The sequence below is a fragment of the Diabrotica undecimpunctata genome, chromosome 8 (genome assembly GCF_040954645.1).
Source record: "Diabrotica undecimpunctata isolate CICGRU chromosome 8, icDiaUnde3, whole genome shotgun sequence".
Taxonomy (NCBI): Eukaryota; Metazoa; Arthropoda; class Insecta; order Coleoptera; family Chrysomelidae; genus Diabrotica; species Diabrotica undecimpunctata.
In genome coordinates this window covers 30,180,657-30,204,032 of record NC_092810.1, presented here as the reverse complement: position 1 = coordinate 30,204,032, position 23,376 = coordinate 30,180,657, and the positions used below count along the sequence as shown (strand labels likewise).

The following is a 23,376-nucleotide window of genomic DNA, read 5'->3' as shown; positions in this document are numbered from 1 at the left end:
GTCCTCTTATTAATGAACTTGTATCTAAAATAAAAACGCCCCTATTTCAAAGCCATAAGGGACTGAAAAACTTTTTCAGCAATTATTTTCATCCCAACATAAAAATATAATTGACCAACAAGAGAATCCGTTTAAAGTTAGATCTCTATCTTCTTGAGAAAAAAGTTCTGACCCTGTAAATTTTGTATAAATTTAAGAATTTTTATAAAAAATTAAACGTATCCCGAAAAGTAATTAACTGATCGGATCTTATGAAGTCTTATTCGATTTGTAATTAAAAGATCGATAATTTTTGCTTAAATAAATGCTTTGCATGATGCTTTTGCATAAATAAAACTATGTTTACAAATGTTATTACTAAAATTAAAAACGGCGAAAAATTCACATTTTTGGAGTTTCCATTTAATTTTGGGTAAACTATTGGGTCAAATAGATATTGATTTGATACAGTAAAAATCAAAGTAATCATAAAACGCCGTTTTTTGCATCTTAAAAGTACCATAAAAAATTATTTCCATCAGTTTAGAGTTTCAGACACTTGGAGGTTACTCCAGACATTGCCCTTCATAACGCTGTGCTCGTTTCAAAAATTCACTAATTACCTAATACTCAAAATCATTCATTTTTGTGTCTACAGCTTGGACTAATGGTTATTTTTATGCCCCAGAAGGTTATTATTCTTGAATATTAACTTATGAACGAACATTTATTAGCCAATTTAAGAATTTTTCTATCTGAACATAACCGCGTTACATCCATTTACCAAACTGACCTGAAAACGATATATATAAATCCTCATAATGAATTTAATAAGAAGCCAAGTGTAACCAGTATTAGTATTTTTAGTACCTTCCTCTTAATGCTCCGCTGATACCGAATCCGTGATTCCTCGGTCTTATATGTTGTCTTACAGTTATATCTACACAATTAGCAGCGATATAGTGTTCTATTTACGGATGTTCTTATTGTTCTGATATGGTAATCGAGAATAAATTTGTAATTTTTGAGATGAATGCCATAAATAGCGTTGTGGATGCTAAGCCGGGGTAAATGACCAAACGAACTTGTAATTGTATACGAAACGTTACTTTTTATTTATGTCACGTAACAAGTTGTTATTTTTGATTCAGGGAAGATAATCTGAAGACATTACTTGGTAATAAAATATTTTATGGTGAGATGACTCATTGTACTTGCAAAATATTTAACACTATTTAATTACACAAGACTTATAACTTCGGTGCACATGTAAATTAATAAAAATATTGCAAATACAAGTCCTATATCTTCATCATTATTATGGTCTATTTAGTTTCTGTATTACTTTGTATTGGAATGTTTGCTCTCTTTCAGGCGTGTGTTTTACTGCTTTCTTTATTGAGAGAACTCCTTTCGATATTCCTCCTATTGTACCTACTAAATTTCCTGCAGGAATCAATGCATGAGTATTCAATAAATAAGAAAATATTGCATAGGAAAATATTATGTTCCAAACGCTTTTCTATTGTTTGTTTTAGGCAGAACACATTGTATAGACAATGTGTTCTGCCTAAAACAAACAATAGAAAAGCGTTTGGAACATAATATGGAGACACACATGGTATTTATTGATCTTTAAAAAGCGTATGACAGTGTCCCATTAGCCAAGATATGGCAGGTGCTAGAAGGCAAGAATATTCCACCGATTTACATTAATGCTGTAAGGGAGTTGTACGACGATATGACGAGTGTAATAAAGATTGGACAAAAAGTGACAAAAAAGATAACAGTGACCAAAGGACTTCGCCAAGGCTGCTGCATTGCACCTACACTCTTTAAGATTTATTTGGAGGGGGTTTTGGATATTTGGAAAAGAAAATGTGAACCTATGGGTGTTAAAATTGGAGGCCATACACTTGTTGTGAATTTATTAATTGTTAAGTCTTTAATTTATAATGTCTTGTTCTTATCTTAATTCATTAAAAAGCACAATGACTGATATTTATTTATTTTCACTAAACATACATAATTTATTAAAAAGCGAACGTAACATTTTATCGCGAGCGCGTCGTCCGAATTAACTGCCCTCCATATAAAAATGTTGTATTTATATACGAAATCCTGATATACTAGAACAGCATCGAAAGTTCGAGAAGCTTGGCCGGCTCATTCACCATAATTTTGGTTCTAGACTTCCACCGAAATTTCTACAATAAAACAGAATAATTAGTCATAAAAGTTAGGCCAGTATATTTATCGTAACATTGCCCCCCTCTTAAAAGATGGTTCCTCCTGGAACCTTGTCGGGACTGGAACCGGAACTGTATGCTGGTATCGGCAACTGGACCCTCTTTTACAACTTCCAGTTGTATAAAAATGACAAGGGACGGTTTTCTCTCCGCACCAGTAACTATGCGGATTGCAACAGACTAACACCTGGACTTCGGTGTCTTTAAAGATCTCCTCCACCATATTTCGGATAACCCTCCAATCTAATTGGCGGCACTCCAACTTTGGCATGGCTAACTTTTGCACGTCGGACTCTAGTACGTGCCCTCTCAATTGAAGTAAGGCTTCCCATACATCTCGGTAGGTAGGTTGGTCACGGGCAGTGTCTTTTGTTACCAGGTAGAAAAGGTAACGTGATGCATCTTGGAGTTTCAAGGTTTTACCGGACGCTGGCACTTGGCATTGAAGTTCTGCAACTCGACCAAACTTCCTTCGAAAGACGGATGCCAACCCTGGTGCGTCTTTGATACTGGCCGGGATGGTAAGGGCCAGCGAGTAGTCATCGGGGAGCGCGAGTAGATCTTGCTTTTCTTCAGTGGTAACACCATGTCTCGCTTTACCGGTACCTCCATAGGCACCCATGAATTCCTCAAACGTGAGGTCAGACACATCTTGGACTTGGTTTACTTCCACTTCTTCATCTACGTCGTGGTCACCTTCGAAAGATGCCAACCGGTTATGGTGTACTATCATCGGCTTTCCCCTCGGAATCTTGCTTATTCGGTAGATGACATCGTTGATCTTCTCCATGATGAGGTATGGACCTTCCCAAAACTGCTGCAATTTGGGAGAACAACCTTTTCGCTTCTTGGGATTATACAGCCATACTTTGTCGTTCTTCTTAAAGCAACCCTTTTCGGCTTGTGTATCGTACCGTTTCTTCATTCGGTCGCTAGCGATCTGAAGGTGGGAACGGACCAACTCATGTACATCGTCCATTCTTCTTCGTAATTCGATCACATAATCTTCACCTGCTACATCTTCTCCAGGTCGACACCCAAACTCTAGATCACAAGGTAGTCGCATTTCGCGTCCGAATAGGACTTTCGCTGGTGTCTGGCCTGTTGATTCGTTAACAGCAGATCTGTAGGCCATTGTGAAGAACGGAAGGTATTGGTCCCAGTCTCGCTGATGATCGGACACCATCTTTGTCAAATATTTGCCAACTGTCCTATTCATCCGTTCTACCATACCATCAGATTGCGGATGATATGCTGTAGTTCTTGTTTTCTTCATGCCTAGTCTATCACATATTCCTTGGAATAGATCGCTTTCGAAGTTCCTGCCTTGGTCACTATGGATCTCCAAAGGCACTCCAAATCGGCTGATATATTCTTGGATCAACTTATCTGCAACGGTGGCGGCCTTCTGGTCTGGAAGTGCGTAAATCTCGACCCACTTACTGAAGTAATCCATTACTACCAGCATGTACTTGCCTCCATTTTCACTTTCTGGAAATGGCCCAGCGATGTCCAAAGCTATTCTTTCAAACGGGCTTCCAACATTATATTGTCTCATAGGAGCTCTCCTTTTTCGGTAAGGCCCGTTACTCGTGGCACAAATAGTACATTTCTTACACCAGTCTTTTACATCGTCGGAACTGTTCATCCAATAAAACCGTTCCCGAATTCGCTGAAGGGTTTTCCTTACACCAAAATGCCCTCCCGATGGACTGTCGTGTAACTGACGAAGTACTTCGGCTATTCTGCTCTTTGGGATCACCAACTGTCTTCTCTTCTCTGAACCGTCATCATTTTCCAGGACTCGTTTAAGCAAGCCATCTTCGATGATAAATGAGTCCCACTGGGCCCAATACGTCTTAACTACTGAGCATAGGTTTGATATTTCCTGCCAAGGTGGTCGACGGTTTTCCTCTTTCCATTTTCGGATTTTCTGTATAACTGGATCTCTCTCTTGTTCTTCCCTGATCTTAGTAGGCGTCCAGTCGTCGTTGACAATCGTCGTTCTTAGCACTGCTGCTTCCTTGGATTCCGTTTTGTTGCAGTGGGAACACTCTGCTGAGCATGGCCTTCTGGAAAGAGAATCAGCGTTTCCGTGGCTAACTCCGGCCCGGTGCTCAATCTTAAAATCGTATTCTTGGAGTCGTTCGATCCACCTGGCTATCTGACCCTCTGGATTCTTAAACTGCATCAACCACTTAAGGGCGGCATGGTCGGTTCGGATTAGAAACTTTCTTCCATAGAGGTATTGATAGAAGTGCTCTACTGATTTCACTACTGCCAGAAGTTCTCTTCTCGTGACGCAATAATTCCGCTCAGGTTTTGAAAGAACTTTACTAAAATATCCGAGGACTCGTTCCTGTCCTCCTTGAATCTGAGACAGCACTCCTCCAATTCCCACATTACTTGCATCTGTATCTAAGATGAACTCTCCTTCTGGCAGTGGATACCCTAAAATTGGTGCTGTTATTAAATGCTTTTTCAAGGTCTCAAAGGCATTTTGGCAGTCTATATCCCAGCGGTATTCTCTTGCTTCCTCTGTAAGTCGCGTTAATGGCTTAGCGATATCTGCAAACTTCTTAATAAACCTCCGGTAGTAAGTACATAATCCAAGAAAACTTCTCACTTGATGTTTGTCAGTTGGTTTTGGCCATTCCTTAATGGAATCGATTTTTCCCTTATCCACGGCCACTCCTTCTTTACTGACTATATGACCCAGATAATTGACTTTACCTTGAAATAGCTGGCACTTCTTGGGGTTTAGCATCAATTGGGCAGCTTTAAGTCGATTAAAAACGTTTTCTAAATTCCTCAAATGATCTTCGAATGTCTCCCCCAAGACGATTATGTCATCTAAATAAACCAGGCATGTTTTCCAAGATAACCCTCTCAACACATTTTCCATAAGCCTCTCAAATGTCGCAGGAGCATTACAAAGTCCAAATGGCATAACGTTGAATTGCCACAATCCAGATCCTGTGGTGAAGGCTGTCTTTTCTTTATCTACTGGGTCCATTTCTACCTGCCAGTATCCAGACTTCAAATCTAAAGTGGAAAACAATTTACTTCCAGCCAATGTGTCCAATGTGTCATCGATCCGAGGCAGAGGATAACTATCTTTCTTGGTAACGTTGTTCAGCAAACGGTAATCCACACAGAACCTCGTCGTTCCGTCTTTCTTCTTAACCAGGACCACCGGAGAGACCCATGGGCTCGTAGAAGGTTCTATCACCCCGTCTTTCTTCATTTCCTGAACAATCGTTTCAGCTTCCTCTCTTTTCGCCTGTGGTAATCGTCGAGCTGTTTGACGAATTGGCTTAGCATTACCAGTATCAATTTTATGCTTAACAACACTAGTTCTTCCCGTCTTTCCTCCTTTCGGTACGAAAATATCGCGATACTGCCGAAGAAATTCCCTTAATTTCCTTTTCTCCATCTGATTTAGAGACTGTCCTGCAACTGCAACCATTTGGTCGAATTTATCGTTGGAATTATCAGATGTTGTCGCCTGACGGATTATGGATGTCACAGGTACACAAGTTCCTACTTTTGTCTCTTTCTTTATGGTCACTGGGTAGTCGTTGACATTGATAAGTCTCACAGGAATTTCCTTAGCCGAAGTCACCAATTCCTTTCCAATTATGATTCCACGGCCAACCTCATCGTCGTGGTTCCAAGGCTCCATCATAACAGGTCTCCCTTCGTCCACAAATCCCTGTAGCCGCGCTACTATGATCGTTTCGCTTCTTGCAGGCACGACTGTATCTTCTGTAATGGCTGCTTGCACAGTGTTGTCATTATGTGGATGGAGAAATACCTCCTCGTTGCCAACTTTGATTACCTTATTCTTAAAATCCAATTGGAATCCATGCATATTCATTACGTCCATTCCTAATATAACATCCTCTTCGATGTCAGCAACTATAACAGTATGGAGGAACTTTTCTGCTCCAATTCCCAATTGTACCTGGATTTCTCCATGAATGTTGGCATTTTCACCTGTAGCGGTCCGAAGTCGCAACCTCGTTGGTAACAGTTTCTTTCGGCTGTTTATAACTGTCGGGCGTATGATGGTTCTGGTCGCTCCGGTATCCACCAACAACGTATGCTTTTTACCATTTATGTCTCCATCTACATATACACTATCTTCACGACATTTCAAAGAAGCTATTAGTATAAGAGGGTCTTTGGAAGAGTTCCGGGTCGAAGCTGCCCCCCTAAGGTTGACTCGTTCTGGTTTTCCTGATGGTGAGTTTCTTGATTTTATGGTCTTCTTTTTCTTGCATGTCATGCTTTTCATCAAATTAAAGAGCTGGTCAAGTTTATCTTCGTCTCCTTCCTCTTTTACAGTCCTAACTTTACTGTACCCGCCAGAGGCCTGCGTAGCTGACTCGTATTCGAGGGCGGCGGATAGGACATCAACCAGCGTCTTGTGACGAGCTAATCGCAGTGTTCTCTGCATTTCATGATCACGAAGACCATCAATAAACGTTTGAACGGCCAATTTTTCCATCATGTCTTCGGGAGCTGTTGGATAAGCATATCGTACTAATCTGGCAATATCTACCTCATATTCTTGAAGAGCTTCATCTTTCTTCTGTCTACGATTTTTAAGCTGTGACTGATATACATGCTCCAAATGTTCGTGGCCATATCGCATATTTAACCTCTTCTTCAGTTGTTCGAAATTATCGGTCTCCTCTACGGCTATGGTCTGAAGCACATCTAAGGCATCTCCTCGAAGAGCGATAGTCAGGTTTACAGCCTTTTCTTTTTCAGACCATCCATTTGCTCTTGCGGCTGATTCGAACTGTTTCATGTAGTTGTTCCATGATGATTTTCCGTCGAAAGTTGGGACTTTCACATGGACAGAACCTCCACTTCCTTCAAATTTCGGTCGTGTTTCCAACTTACATTTCGTCTCGTCTTCTTTTGTCTCCACTGTAATTGGATTGTTTCCTCTCTCTGCTGTCCCTGTTTCCTCCATCTTCCTTTCCATCTCTTTAATCTTTTCTTCGAAGGCCAACATATCGGCAGCAACTTGGTTTTTTAACGAAGACACTCTATCGTCAAGAGCAGATATCTCTGAAGTGACTTTAGAGATGTTAGCAGAAACTTTGCTTTCCAGAGAAGAAATCTCGTTAGAAACTTTGCTTTCTAAAGAAGCGATGTTGCCGGATACTTTGTTCTCCAATGATGCGATGTCGCCGGAAACTTTGTTCTCTAATTTCGAAATCGACGAGATGACAGCATCTTCAAATATATAAGTCTCTGGATCTAGTCCTTCTTCTAGCAAAGCGTTCTTTAGTCGTTGGACTAACTCAGCCTTTTTTCCGGTAGAAGCTAATTCTCTGTCTTCGAGATGTCTTCTTAAATTAGTCACTGTCAGCTCATAAATCGTAGCCATTTTCACAATTTATTTTATATTCACTTGTATTATTATTATAAGTCTAATTTATGTTCGATCTCACTCTGACACCATTTGTTGTGAATTTATTAATTGTTAAGTCTTTAATTTATAATGTCTTGTTCTTATCTTAATTCATTAAAAAGCACAATGACTGATATTTATTTATTTTCACTAAACATACATAATTTATTAAAAAGCGAACGTAACATTTTATCGCGAGCGCGTCGTCCGAATTAACTGCCCTCCATATAAAAATGTTGTATTTATATACGAAATCCTGATATACTAGAACAGCATCGAAAGATCGAGAAGCTTGGCCGGCTCATTCACCATAATTTTGGTTCTAGACTTCCACCGAAATTTCTACAATAAAACAGAATAATTAGTCATAAAAGTTAGGCCAGTATATTTATCGTAACACACTGTACAGCTTGCATTTTGCTGATGACCAAGAAATACTTGCAGAAGATTAAGATGATATCTACTAGATGAAAGAAAAAATAGATGAAGAATATACTAAGTGGGGTTTATCAATTAATCCATCAAAAACAGAGTACGTAGTAGTGGGAGGTGAAGGAAAGCACTTAGAACTAGGAAGCAAACAAATTCAAAATACTGATAGCTATAAATATCTCGGTGTAAACATTACAAACAATGGTCGGAATACAAAAGAAATAGCTACTAGAATTGGTCAAGGAAATTCAGCAATACGTCAACTGAATAGTATACTTTGGAATAACCACATCACCCGAAACACAAAAATTAGAATATACAAAAGTATCATAGAAAGCATTGCTACATATGGTTCAGAGCTTTGGTTAATAAATAAAAATGACGCATCCAAAATAAAAACAATGGAAATGAATTATTGGAGATGTTGCCAACTCACTAGAAGAGATAGAGTAAGGAATACTGAAATCAGAGAGCGTATGGACATAGACACTGACGTCCTGGAAACTATAGAATGCAAAAGGCTGAAATGGTATGGCCATGTAGAAAGGATGAATGATCAACGATGGCCAAAGAGAATGTTACAGTGGATCCCCACCAACCGCAGGAAAAAGAGAAGACCAAGAAGATCGTGGAGACAAGAAGTAAAAGGTGCAATGGAAGATAGTGGTCTACAAGTAGATGACTGGAACGATCGCAACCGTTGGAAGCTAGGTTGCGAGAAACGGCGGCAGCTGTAATAAACTCGTTATATATATATATATATATATATATATATATATATATATATATATATATATATATATATATATATATATATATATATATATATATATATATATATATAACGAGTATATATATAGAAAATATTGCAACCATAGGTCCCAAACCTCATCATTAGGGACGGATTTATATGCAATTAATTTTAATGAAATATGCGCATACATATGCAGTAAAAAATTACGAAATATGCACTAGATATGCATAAAAATTAAAAAAAATGCGCATTTCGAGAAAGGCATATTTTCTCTTCTATGCTAGTGGGTTTTATCTTTTAAATAAAAACATTATTTTTTATATATAAGCAATTTATTAACTTTTTTACAAAAAGTGATATCAATAGTGAAGTAGCTACCTATTTAGAATAAAACAACAATATGACTACATAATTATCTTCTGCTATAATTAACTACAATGTGTTTTACAAATTATTTACGAGAAAATATTTTCTTTGATCTGATAAAATGTTTTTATAACTTGAAAAATATTCAACATCAACAGTGGTAATTGGGGCGTATTTAAAATGACTTGTTGAAGCCGAAAATTGTACATCAAAAACAATTTCAAAATGTCCATTAAAAATTACGTAAATGTCCTCCAGTTTTAAAACCGTAATATTTTTTCTAGGAGGAATACTAATTTCTTTTAACTGACCGATTTCACCGGGAACTTTCAAATGTTTGCTTTAAAGTTTCTAACTATTTCGACGGATTCTGTTAGATGGCAACTCTAGAACCCAATCAGACATCGTCTGAGAGTCAGCAGCAACCCCTAGTGGAACCCTTAGGTTGCCATGTAGGTTATCTGAGGAATACTCAAACATCACAACATATTTTTAAATAAAATGTAGAACATATTAAATTTTGTACCATCTAAAGGGTTTTTACACAGGTATTTAGGGCTTAACTCATGTGCACCGAGTAACGAAACAATGATGATGGGCGCTTTTTAGTCCGAAAACGTTCTGTGGTGTAACCCGAAAGGAATTTTTAATTATATACCTTTTATAAAGGATTTTAAATAAACTTTCCATAAAAAAATTATAACCAACAATTTGGAGGTGCACGCACTTGCAGGTTACTCCAAGCATTGCCCTTCATATCGCTCTGCTGGTTTCAAAATTCATTATTTAATGCTCAATATCATTCACTTTTGTCTCTACATGCAGCTTGGACTACAATCCAAAACACATACCGCCTGGTCTACACTGAGAATAAGGTAAATTGAAATTTGAGTAAAACAATTTCCGAATTTCAATAGTTTACTTAGAATAAATTACATTACCAAACGAATCGAGATGAATAGCCGATATAACAGCAGCGAAGTAACTGTAAAATTTAAGAATGTGTTCAAACGGATATTATTTACTAACAATAGTCACAGCGTGTTGCTTTCCACGCTTGTAAAATTTCGTTAATTGCCATTTTGATCTAAAGATGTAATTAGGATGCCACATAATTAATAAAAAGTAGCTATTTCCGATTTTATATGCCCATAGTGGTACGCTAATTACAAAAACCGATTAATATCTAATTTGGTGAACGATCTTTACAAATAATGGGTAATTACGTTTTTGTGCTAGCTGGGAAGATGATTTTACAGTTTAGATCGTCAAATGGCGGCGAAAATTGTGTTGTACAAAGATCGGTATCTTTGAGGATAAATCGTTTTCTTCTTTTAATGCTTACTCCATTTGGATGTAACGATCATATTTTGCCGATTTTTGAAAAGTTTTGTTGATAAAAACTTCACTACCTTTTTTTTTAAACTATTAAGTTTTTTTAGCTATGATGTTCTTTTCGATGTTTCACAACGCATATAAAAGATTTTCTGATGAGGAAAGATAAAATAATGATTAATTAATTTTCAAGTAACATGCAGAAGGATATCATGTTGCCAAGAATGGACATGTTCAAAAAAGTATTATTTGTAAAGTGTTTGGCAGCCTATCATGAAACCTTTGCACCTGTAGGGAGAAAAAGTAAAGAAAAAGTTCACTCCATGTTGTGGCATGAAAGAATTGCAGAACGCAATAAAGAAGACAATGCTAGTGCGTTGTACATGGTTTTAAAACAACACTACAAGTAGAGTTTTCTTAAAATTCTACTACTGTTACTTACTGCACTTTTCCTTAGCTGCGCAGTATAGTTCTATGAAGGAAAAACTTTGGATATTAAGTAGTTTTCCGTACAGAGACCGAGGCGGGTAGGATGGGCCACCCTGTATAAACAATTTAACAACGCTATTTGATTTTAAATAGTAAAAGTGAAGACCGGTAAATTATATGGAAAAGTACACAATTTTACTGAAAAGACATATAAATCCTTAAAAATTAGTTTTTAAGTTATTTTTGTTAATTTCTTGCTTAATTATTGCAAAAATAGCTTCAAAAGTCGATTTTTTGAAAATTACTTTTTTTTTTGTAATGTCAACTCTATAATAACAAAATACCTTTTGTTCCAGTTTTTGAATTATCCCTACAACAATGAACGGAGTGGATCATCACACGAACGGCGGAAGCGAGTTCAACGGTTGCGGAGACATTATCACCCAGAATCAACAGAAGGGTTGTTGGACCATCGGCATCATCAATTCCAAATTCAGATACTTAACGGCTGAAACGTTCGGTTTTAAAATAAACGCCAACGGCACGTCTCTCAAAAAGAAACAAATATGGACTTTGGAGCCAGATAATTCCGGAGCTGGGGATAGTGAGTATATTTTTTTTTATACAGGTAGGAGGGGTTGGTCTACATTATAGACAAATGTTTATTGCACGTTTTTGTAGTGAGTATATTTTTTTATATACAGGTAGGAGGGGTTGGTCTACATTATTTATAAATGTTTATTGCACGTTTTTGTACAGTAATTTTGTAATTGACAGTAAACGACATTTGACAAAGAATAAAACGAAAAAAAAGTTCCTAATTTTTAATGTATGAGCAATAGGTAACTCATGTTAAAATTGAAATGGAAGATTCAGTTTTCTTATCCGTTCTATGGCTATATGGAATTTTCTGGTTTTCAATTTTAGTACTATGTCTTCTAGGTTTTTAGGTTTTCACGTGATCGGCATCAGGAATATCATTTATTCTATACGTAGATTAATATCATCATTATCATCAACCTGTACGCATCCATTGCTGGACATAAGTCTCCCTCAGCTCTTTCTATCTGTCTCTGCCTTGGGCATCTTGCATCCAGTTATTGCTAACACGCTTCATTTCATCTATCCAACTAGTTGGTGGGCGTCCTTTGCTCCGTATTCCTTCTTGTCTTGGTCCCCACTCTAAAATACGTTTTGTCCATGGGTTGTCTGATCATCTGGTGACGTGTCCTGCCCAATTTCATTTTAACGACGCGATTTTTTCGATGGCGTCTGTTATTTTTGTTCTACGACGTATTTCTTTGTTTGGGATTCGGTCTCTCAGAGAGACACCCAACATCTGGCGGTTCATAGTCCTCTGAGTCACGCGAATCTTATTTACTATCTTTTTTGTGAGTGTTAATGTTTCCGTTAATGTTAATGTTTTAAAGAACATGGTTTAAGAAAACCTCAACGGAGTTGTTTCGGGCCGCAGCGAGCAAGGTCATGATTGCCAATATGATTTCAAACATCCGAAACGGATAGGAACCAGAAGAAGAAGAAGAATGTTTCCGCTCCATAAGTGAGTACAGGTAACACACATTGGTCAAAGATTTTCCTTTTGATGCATATGTATAGATCCGATTTAAATACATAATTTAATTATTTATCAAACGCTGCCCAAGCTCATCCTATGCGACGTGGGAGCTCACATGTCTGGTTATCTCTGCCCAACCGAATTTCATGTCCTAAGTACTTATACGATGTAGTCTGCATAATATCCCTTCCATCAACAGCAATATTTCGATTTAGCACCAGATTAATCATTATTTGCGTCTTGTTCATATTAATCTTTAGTCAGACCTTCAAGAAAGCATGATATAATTTTTCAAACATTATTGTTGCATCGTCCATACGATCGGCTATAAGGACGATGTCATCTGCAAATCTCAAATGTATGAGCTTCTCTCCATTTATTTAGGTATCTGGCCCGTTCAGATGTGCCTTCTTACAAGTATGTCCTAAAAGCGTAGGGAAAGCGCAGAGACGGTGTCTCCTATCCGCACTTCTCGCTGTATAAAGAATTTATTTGTTTCTTGTTCAGATAGTCTTACGCTAGCTGTGGCATTTTGATAGATATATTTGATCATGTTAGTGTAGCGATGGTCTATTCGGCATTCCGTCAATACTTTTAACATTTTTTGATGGCTTATGGTATCGAATGCTTTCTCGTAGTCGACAAATATCAGTGCCAATGGTTTGTTGTATTCTGCAGATTTCTCTATCAGGTTCTTTATCACTAGTAAGTGGTCGTTAGTGCTATATCTTCTTCTATTTCTTGGAGATCTTTCGATCTGTTTAATTCTGAAGCTGCCTCTGGTTAATTTCCTGGGAGGTAGATTGCCAACTATCCCTCCATCTTTTAGGTGGTCTTCCGGGAGGTCTTGAACCGGGCAGGTTGTTTTCTAGGGCAATTTTTGGAAGTCTATTCTCATCCATTCGTCTTAAATGATTGTACCACATCCTCTTACGCTGCCTTCCCCATCTTACAATATCTTGAATTTTGCACTGCTCTCTGACGTTTCTATTTCTCACCCTGTCTCTTCTTGTTTTGCCCACTATTGTTCTTAGGGTTTTCATTCCGGCAACCCTTAGAATCTGTTTCGTTTTGTTGGTATCTTCGCACACTTCTGTGCCATATGTCATAATCGGTCGTATGCAAGTCTTGTAGATTCTAATTTTACTATCTGTGCGCATATACGGATTTGACCAGACTATCTCCCGCTGACAATGCGGATGCTTTGTTGATCTGACTCCTTAGGTCCTTTACTGGGTCGTGTGTGCTTGATCCATGCTCAGATATCGGAATTGCATCACCTGTTCTGTGGGGTTGTTCTCAACCACTAACTTACATCTGAGCGCATCTTTTGCTATTGTCATACATTTAGTTTTGTTGGTAGAAATGGTCATATTTAGTTTTCGGCTTATTTGAAAGAACTGAGCTGTCTCTGAATATCATCTTCTGATTTAGCAATAATTGCTGCATCATCTGTGTAACACACCATACCAATTCTTTTGTTGTCCATTCTGTATCCGAGATTGAGAGATGTTACTTTGTTTATAATTTTGCCCATGAGTAGGTTAAACAAGAAGGAGCTTAAACTGTCGCCTCCCGGTGTTGGAATATTTTCAGTGAATTGGTCCTCCAGTGAAGTGCTATATCCAGATCTAAATCCAGCTTGTTCTCTATTCCGATAGAAGTCTAATTCAGCGTCCAGTCTTTTTTTTTTGATAATTTTTGTGAAAACTTTTTATATGTGTGAGAGCAAACTGATAGGACGGTAGTTTTTAGATCTGTTATGTCTCCTTGTTTGTGTAATAAAATAATGACTGCATTGTTCCATTGAGAAGGAGTTTTTCCTTGGTAGATGCCTTCTGTGAAAAGCTTGGACAAAACCTGGATAATTTTATATCCACCTAGTTTGATCGCTTGGATCACTACTCCGTCATCGCCAGCGGATTTGTTATTTTTCGCTAGATTAATATAGTGTTAGTAAAATATCATCTAGAGGGTCACTTGGATTTTGTTTCCTTTAAAGTTCTAAGTTTTTCAAAGAAGTATTGTGCAATTTTTTTAGGATAAAAGATTCTGGCTGTGAAAGTTTATAAGAACGCCATATAATATTTGTTTTTAAGAAAAATTTCACATGGGTTGATGTAATTTGAAATTATTAATTACCTGTAGGGCAGTGAAATTTATTTTATAAATGTTTATAGGTTTCTACGATACCATTATAATCCGCTTAATGCTATTTTTTATGCATTCAATTTGTTTTTCTTCATGTTTAAGATCAACGTGAAGAAATCTCCACGGAAAATAGATGATTTGATCTACCTAGGCTTACTGGTGAACGTAGATAATGATAATGCCTCTGGAATAAGATGAATATGGGCATCAACTGGCCTCACTACTGAGGTTAAAATGTATCAGAATCAGTAGAAGTACACAACTTAAAATATGTAAATCCCTGATAAGCGGTTCGTACATGCAATAAAAATGTGACCAAAGTAAGGACGATCTTCTTCTCATTGCGCCGTCTCCTTTCGAAGGTTGGCTATCCAAATGGCAATTGTAGTTTTGGAAACTGCTGCGCGAAAGATCTCTGCAGATGAGCGGTCGAACCATCTCCTCAGGTCTTTCAGCCACGAGTTCTGGCGTCTTCCTACTGATCTTTTGCCCTGTACTTTTCCTTCCAGTATAACTTGAAGTAATTCATATCTTTCGCCTCTCAGCACATGACCCAAGTATTGCATTTTCCTCTCTTTGATTATTCTTAGTAATTCTTTTTGTTTACACATGCGACGAAGTACCTCAACATTAGTAACTCTTTGTACCCATGGAATCCTCAACATTCGTCTGTATATATACATCTCAAAGGCATCTATTCTTTTTTCTATTTCAGAGTCCATTGTACAACTTTCACAGCCATACAGTAAGACAGAAAAAACGTAACATCTGATCATTCGGATTCTAAGCTGTAGACTAAGGTCTGATCTTGTAAAAAATGTTTTAATGCTCATGAATGTTTTCCTTGCTTGTTAGATTCTTGATAGGATTTCTTTTTTTGGATTACACTGACTATTGATATTTGTTCCCAAATATTTTATGGAATTTACCTGTTCTATTATTTGACCCTTGGCATACACCTGTACGTTTATTGGTGTCTTTGAAAATACTAAAGTTTTAGTTTTGGAAACGTTTAGATGTAAGGACGATGCTTTGAAATAAATGTAATAACTTACCATTGTATAATAAATTAAACGGAGCTACCTTATATGTATAGACCACGTATCGTGGATAGAAGAAACGGCCTCAACAAGAGTGACACTGTTACTCACTGAGCTATAGTTATGTGTTATGGCTCACAATGAACATGGTAGAACACGATGGCCTGCAGAACCAAAAAAGATAATGAGGAATAAACAGTACTGACCTAAGGATAACTCTTTATATTATTTTTCTCTGTATGCTTAATTCATCTGTGATATATGCTTTTGAATACTTTTAGTATATTTCCAGGGACTTACAGATCGTCTATTAACGACCATATTATTTATCTGTAGTACTTCTCTAGTAGTGAGATGAAAATACTATAGTTGGGCCGCCGAAAAGATTTAATTGTAACGTGAACGGCATGCGCTGTTTACGTGTTGAAATTTTTAACGTCAAAAGTTCGATTTACACCACCTAAGAAAAAAAATACAATCCTATATGACAAAAAGAGTTAGCATTTATTCTCACTTAATAACGTATTATGATTCAATTATTAAGAGGTTCTAACTGCTTCTCCACAATAAAATCTAGTTTCCACATCTTAGATATAATGTCATCTACATGGTTGATGACATTTTTCCAAGAATTCGATATAAGATTATTCAATACTTCATTGAAAAGTACTTTTACGTCACTCGATTTAATTGTTTTTTTCTTGCAACGTGACCTTTTACTTGTGCCCATATTACCTCAATGGAGTTTAACTCACCGTGGTAAGATGGAAATCTAAGCACACATCTATCCGATGACTTATAATTTCATCTACCATATACCTAAGTAATTAAGTACTTCCGCTTTGACCATGTTGTCAGTAAACATAACATTTTTTTGTCGCAACCCATCTTGAATATCAGTTTTTCGCATAGCACTGTTTTTTTTCACATTTTCACATTTTTTCATATTTGCTATGATAGGACGCATTATCTAAGACAATAACTGTCTTTTTTGCCAAAGTTGGAAAACCATTTTTTCAACCAAAAAGATTGGAATTCATGTCTTCATGGTACTTACCATTTTTTTTTTGGATTCAAACAAAAGCATCTTTAGAACCAATGTGTAAAACAATCAGCCTTTTGTCTTTCCCAGAAGGATGTTTCAGGTCTGTAGATAGGCCTTTTATATACGCTTGTCAAGCACTGTTCATTAGTGTTCATTGACATATCAGTTCATATTCTGTCAACAATATGGACTGACGATCTAAAACGTTGTCATAGGAATTGGATGCAAGAGGCACAAGATCGAAATAGATGGAAAATTATGAGGGAGATCTATGTCCAGCAGTGGATAAGCGAAGATTGAATGATGATGATGACCTGCGTTTACCCAAGTCTCATCCAAATAGTAAATAGTACGTCCCTACTGCATATATTCTCTTATTGATCGCAAGTATCGTCGCTTTACGGAACAAACGATGAATACAGAGCGTTATTGAAAGAATTCAGAAAACAGTGCCGCAAAGACACCAGCTGATTACATCTCTAAAATATGCAGAGAGATAGAGCAACATGGCTGTCGAAATGAACCTAGGGATTTATTTCAGATCAAACTGTTTACCACAAAATTTAAATCTCAAACGTGGTCTGTAATAGATAAGGAAGGTAATCTGAAGGCCGATACTGACGAAATAGTGGAAACATCGCGAAACTACTGTGGCGAGCTATATAAAAATACGAGGTACCATCAGAAAATCAATGGCCCTCTGACTACCCTAGAGAACCTACTGTCTTACTTACTGAAGTCAAAGATGCAATTAAATCGCTAAAGAGAAATAAATCCCCAGGCATTGATCCAATACCAGGTGAAATACTACAGTTACTAGGTAACAAAAGATTACATGTCATCCATTCTATCTGTGTCGTTGTTTGGAATTCAGGAAAATGGGCATCTGATTGGTGTACCTTAATTTATATTCCGCTACACAAAAAAGGAACTGCTACCAGATGTGAAAACTACAGCACACTGTCACTAATAACACATGCTAGTAAAATCTTGTTGCATATCATCAAAAACATATTAAAAACCTATCTACATTACCAAATACCTCAGGAACAAGCGCGATTTGTAAAAGGTAAAGGTTCACGAAAACAAATCCTGAACCTAAGATAACTCATTGAAAAGTCTAGAGAATTTTAAGTACCTATGATTATATGCTTCGTTGACTACCAAAAGGAATTTGATTGTGTAAGCTGGATAAATCTGTGGTATGTTTTAATAGAAATGGGCACACCAATGCACCTAGTGACACTTATTAAAAATCTGTACCAGTCCAATATAGCAACAGTACGACTAGATCAGAAATTCTTAAACCAATTCAAGACCGAGAGAGGTGTTACACAAGGATGCGTCTTGTCACCTGACTTATTCAACGTTTATGGTGAACATGTCATGAGGATGGCTTTAGATGGATGGACCGGTGGAGTAATAGTGGCTGGTAGAAAAATGTCCAATTTAAGATTTACTGATGACACTACACTTATAGCAACAAATGAGCAAGAAATGTTTAATATCCTGCGAAGAGTTGAGTACGAAAGCAATAAAGTTGGTCTCAAGATCAATAAAGCTAAGACAGAAATAATGGTGGTCGACATATTCCACACTATTCAACTGACTAACATGTTACAGGAATACCAGAAAGTACACAGTTTTGTCTATCTCGGGTCTAGTATAATTAACAATGGTAACTGTGAAGCAGAAGTTCGGAGAGGTATTGGTATGGCAAAAAATACGATGAATCGCCTAACTTAAGTTTGGAAAGACATATCTATCTCTTAAAATATCAAGATGAGACTGGTGAATGCCTTTGTGTTCTCAATATTTGTATACGGTGCAGAGACTTGGACTCTTCGCGAACGCGAGCACCAAAAAATTTATGCCTTCGAGATGTGGTGCTGGAGAAGAATGCTGCTCATACCTTGGACAGCTCATAGGACAGATGTTTTCATTCTAAACCAACTCGAGATTAAAAAAAGGCTGTTCACAATATGTCTCCAAGATATCTGCATTTTTTTGGTCAAGTGGGTCGCAGGGCTGACGATAGTTTGGAGAGATTAATTCTGGAAACGTTCCGGGGAGAAGGTCAAGAGGACGATCACCACTAGATGGTCCGACCAAATTAAAAATTCAGCTAAAAAAACATTCTGCGAAGCTCTTAGAGCAGCTGAAAATAGAGACCAATGAAAAAAAATTGTTAAGAATATTGGAAGAAATCACGATCCTCAGATTACTGAGTAAACGACAAGACAGAGAGAGATTGTCCCCTTCATGATATAATTTCATTTTTTTTTAAATACTATTTAGACATATTTTCTAAAACCAACAAAACAATAAGATGATGATCTTTAGTAGTGATAATTTCATATCCCTAAAAATATTCTTTTGTTTCAGGTTTGATCTACCTGAAATCGCATTTAGGTAAATATTTGGCTGTTGATTCTTTTGGTAACGTAACGTGTGAAAGTGAAGAAAAAGAGGCAGGTTCCAAGTTCCAAATTAGCGTGGCTGAAGATGGTACTGGAAGATGGGCACTTCGAAACGTAGTAAGAGGGTAAGTTACTCTCAATATTCACTAAATTTAACTTGCTAATATACAGGGTGAGTTTTTAGTGCGACTTCCATTGTGGTACAAAATATCCAAAAAACTTATTTAGAAAAAATATAGGCAATGATATTCTCCACACTTTAAAAATATGTGGAAATCTACAGGGTGATTAATAACTACGTGGTATAGCAAACATACAATTTTTTAAATGGGACACCCTATATATTTTTTTATATTTATATTTTTCTCACAACTCTTGTTCTTAAAATATTGTGCTTTGCATTACTATACAAAGTATTTAACAAGTTATGACCATTTTTATTTCGAAATCCCTATGAAATCAACACCATGTATATAAATAAATAATGTATAAACAATTATTTATTTTATATAATAAGGTGAACAATATGTTGTAGTTTTTAAATTAAGTTTAACTGTAATCATTGACTAAAATTTGTATACAGGGTGAACTATAAAATGAAATTACGATTTTCTCAATTTTTTAAATGGATCACCCTGTATTTTATTTTTTAGAAATATTTTATTTATGATACTCTTTCATTTTTACATATATAACATTCTCTATACCTAAACTCTATAATGAGGAAGTGCTGAGAAGGATGGGTCGAGACAAAAAATTGTTGAGAACGATAAAAGTAGGTACGCAAGACTGCATACCTTGGACACATAGTGAGAAATAATAAATACAGTCTTCTGCAGGTCATCATGCAGGGTAGAGTCAATGGCAAAAAGGGAATAGGTAGAAAGAGGAAGTCATGGCTGCGAAATATTCGAGACTGGACAAACATGACTGTAGACGAATTATTCCACGTTGCAAAAGACAGAGAAGCTTTTAAAAATGTGGTCGCCAACCTCCGTTAATGGGGACGGCATAGGAAGACGAAGAATACCTAAACTCATTATTTTCCGAGATATTTTTAGTTTTCTTCAAATTTCGGGAATGCATTCAATCTTTGTAATTAGAAATAAGTATTGAGTATTGAGTGATAATATAACAAAATTATTTTTATTCAATAAGTAACTAACAAAAAATATAAACCCTAATAATATGTAAAGAATGTAACAATTAATGTGATATTAAGGAAATGAGTCTAAAGTAAATGTCCAAAATGTCCACCTTCAACATCTATCTATACAAGTTTGTAACCGATATTCAAATGACCGAGCTACATTTCTTAACATTTGTAAGTCAATTTTATTAAAAGCTTCTCGTATTCTATTTTTCATATCATCTGGCGTTGTTGGAGATTTCTGGTATACAAGGTCTTTTATATAGCCCCACATGAAAAAATCAATTTTGTAGAATTCAGGTGATCGCGGTGGCCAAACAGTTGGTCCTCCTCTGCCTATCCACCTCTCAGGAAAGTTATTATTTAGATGATTGTGAATAGGAGCAGTGTGATGAACTGGAGTACCCTCGGGTAAAAACCACATTCATTGTCGAATATTAAGCGGTACATTTTACAGTAGAATTAACAAATGATTATTTGGAAAATCCAGATATATGGCATCATTCACACGACCGTCAAAAAAATGTAAGCCAATCACATAATCGACAACAATACCACCCAAACATTTATAGACCTCCCAGTGTGACCATGAGTGTTCACAAAATAGGGATTGCTTGATTCATAGTAATGAAAATTATGCCGATTCACCGTTCCATTTTTGTGAAATGTAGCCTCATCTCAAAAAAAAAAACATAATCGAAAAAAATCGGTCTCTTTACACTCGCTGCTGAGACCATTGACAAAAAGCTAATCTACGTTGATAATCATCGACTGTCAATTCTTGATGTAACTGTTAGATGCAGTTTATGTTTACGAAGGATTTTTGCCGCCCAAGTTTGACTAATGTCATGTTGACGTGAAAATTCACGAGTACTGATGTGAGGATCTTCAGTAGTAGTTATCAGTACATCATATTCCTTTTCTTAACTTAGAACAGTTTTGGTTCTCTCTTTTCTTTTTTCATATATAACTGACCCAGTGCGACCAAAACGATCCATTAATTTTTCAAAAGCTCTTGCGTTTGGCTTCCTCCGTTCAGGATATCGCTCGTGACATATTTTGGATCTTCTTCTTATGGTGCCTATCCGTTATAGATGTTGGACACTAACATGGCTATTCTGACTTTGTTGACTGCTGCCCTGAAAAGTCCGGTAGTGGTTAAGTTAAAGCATTTTCACAGGTTATGCCGCCAGGATGTTCTTTGTCCTGGACCTTTTTTCCCATGCACTTTACCTTGAAGTATGGTCCGAAGTAGGTCATTTCGTTGTTCATTGCGCATTATATGGCCCAGGTATTCTAGTTTGCGACGTTTTATACACATGGGTCTATAGCACCACATCTCAAATGCTTCGAGTCTCTTCAGTGATGCTTCAGTTAAGGTCCATGGCTCCACGCCATATAAAAGATCGGAGAATACGTAGCATTTTAGTAAACGAACTTTTATTTCTAATTTTATATCGTGGCTGTTAAAGATTTTTTTCATTTTGACGAAAACTTCTCGATCCTTATCTTAATTTCCGTCGATTGGTCCCACTGTTTATTTAAGTTTGCACCCAGATAACAAAAGTTGGTGATTTGTGTTATAGGTTGTTGGTTAACTAGTAATTGAGGAGGTGGTATCCTATTTTTGCTTATAACATAATATTTTGGATACAAGTAAGCAATTTCTCGAACTTTCTCCTATTACCCAGATGATATCTGTTAACTCTTCTACAGAAAAATTCATTTTTAATAATAAACACAAGCCACACATACCGATTAAAAAGGTAATAATATGAAAACTGTCATTTTCAAAGCCTACCGGTTATGGTTTAATAATATGAAAACTGTCATTTTTTCGAGGCCTACAATTTTACCTTTGTAACTGACACAAATGGCCTTTTACCTACTAATAATTAAGCATCACAGTTGGCAGTTAGGAATGTTTTTTTTTTAATTTCTGGCTTAGAATACTGTTGTATCTTGTATTTCATTAAGGAAATGTGATATTTCCATAATATCACATTTATTGATACATTCCTTGCAGTTTATATTTTTTGTTAGTTACTTATTGGGTAAAAATAATTTTGTTATATTATCACTCAATACTTATTTCTACAAAAATTGAATGTATTTTCGAAATTTGAAGAAAACTAAAAATATCTCAGAAAATAATGAGTATAGAGAATGCTATATAAAAATGAAAGAGTATCATAAATACAATATTTCTAAAAATAAAATATAGGGTAATCCACTTGCAAAAATTGAGAAAATCACAATTTCGTTTTGTAGTTCACCCCGTATATCAATTTTTGTCAATGACTTCAATTAAACTTCAATTAAATTTAAAATCTATATTGTTTACTTTACTACATATATAAAATACATAATTGTTTATGCATTACTTCTTTATATACATGTGTGTTGATTTAATAGGGGAGAGGTGGGATGGTTGATCCCTGTTTTAGTGTTTAAAGATTATTTCAAACCATAATAAATATTTTCCTAATTCCATTAAACAGGTTCATAATGTGGTTATCACCTTCCACTGGGTGTTCATCTAGAATCTCTTTCTTGTAGAACAAATAAGGTAGAACAGTTCTTGTAAAACACTAGTGCGGTTCAAGAACCCCTGTCCATGAGGGATACTTGATCCCTGGGATAAAGTATCCCACGTATGATGCATAGCATAAGTAATTAGTGCCAATTATGAAAGGTAATTAAATTAAACGATGAAACAAATTAAACTACCTACTTTATTAAATAAAAACATAGGATACAAAAATAAATTGAGCCAAAAAAGAACAATTATTTAGAAAACATTAGCATCAAATCTATGGTTAAATTTTATAATGTCAGCAGTCCTGGCCGTTCTGCTGACGGACGGCTGCGGCAGCTTTTGTACGTCTGTCCGGTCCACTTCGCTGACGTTCTCTATTGTTGGAGAAGTGAAACAGCTTCCTTCTAGTCTCTTCCGCCGTAAGAATTTAACATGTATTTTCTTTCAGGCACAAAACTTTTCCAACATAAAACTTCATTT

At 36.4% G+C, this 23,376-nt stretch overlaps 1 protein-coding gene across 1 annotated transcript in view; it reads left to right on the top strand.

Moving 5' to 3' along the window:
- The window catches only part of sn (fascin domain-containing protein singed), a 156,227-nt gene that overhangs the window by 39,838 nt on the left and 93,013 nt on the right, over positions 1-23,376 (top strand). Inside the window, exons 2-3 of the mRNA XM_072539981.1 lie at positions 11,332-11,579; positions 19,173-19,332. Coding sequence (XP_072396082.1) covers positions 11,354-11,579; positions 19,173-19,332 — 386 coding nt within the window. The 5' untranslated portion in view covers positions 11,332-11,353. The remainder of the gene's footprint in view (positions 1-11,331; positions 11,580-19,172; positions 19,333-23,376) is intronic.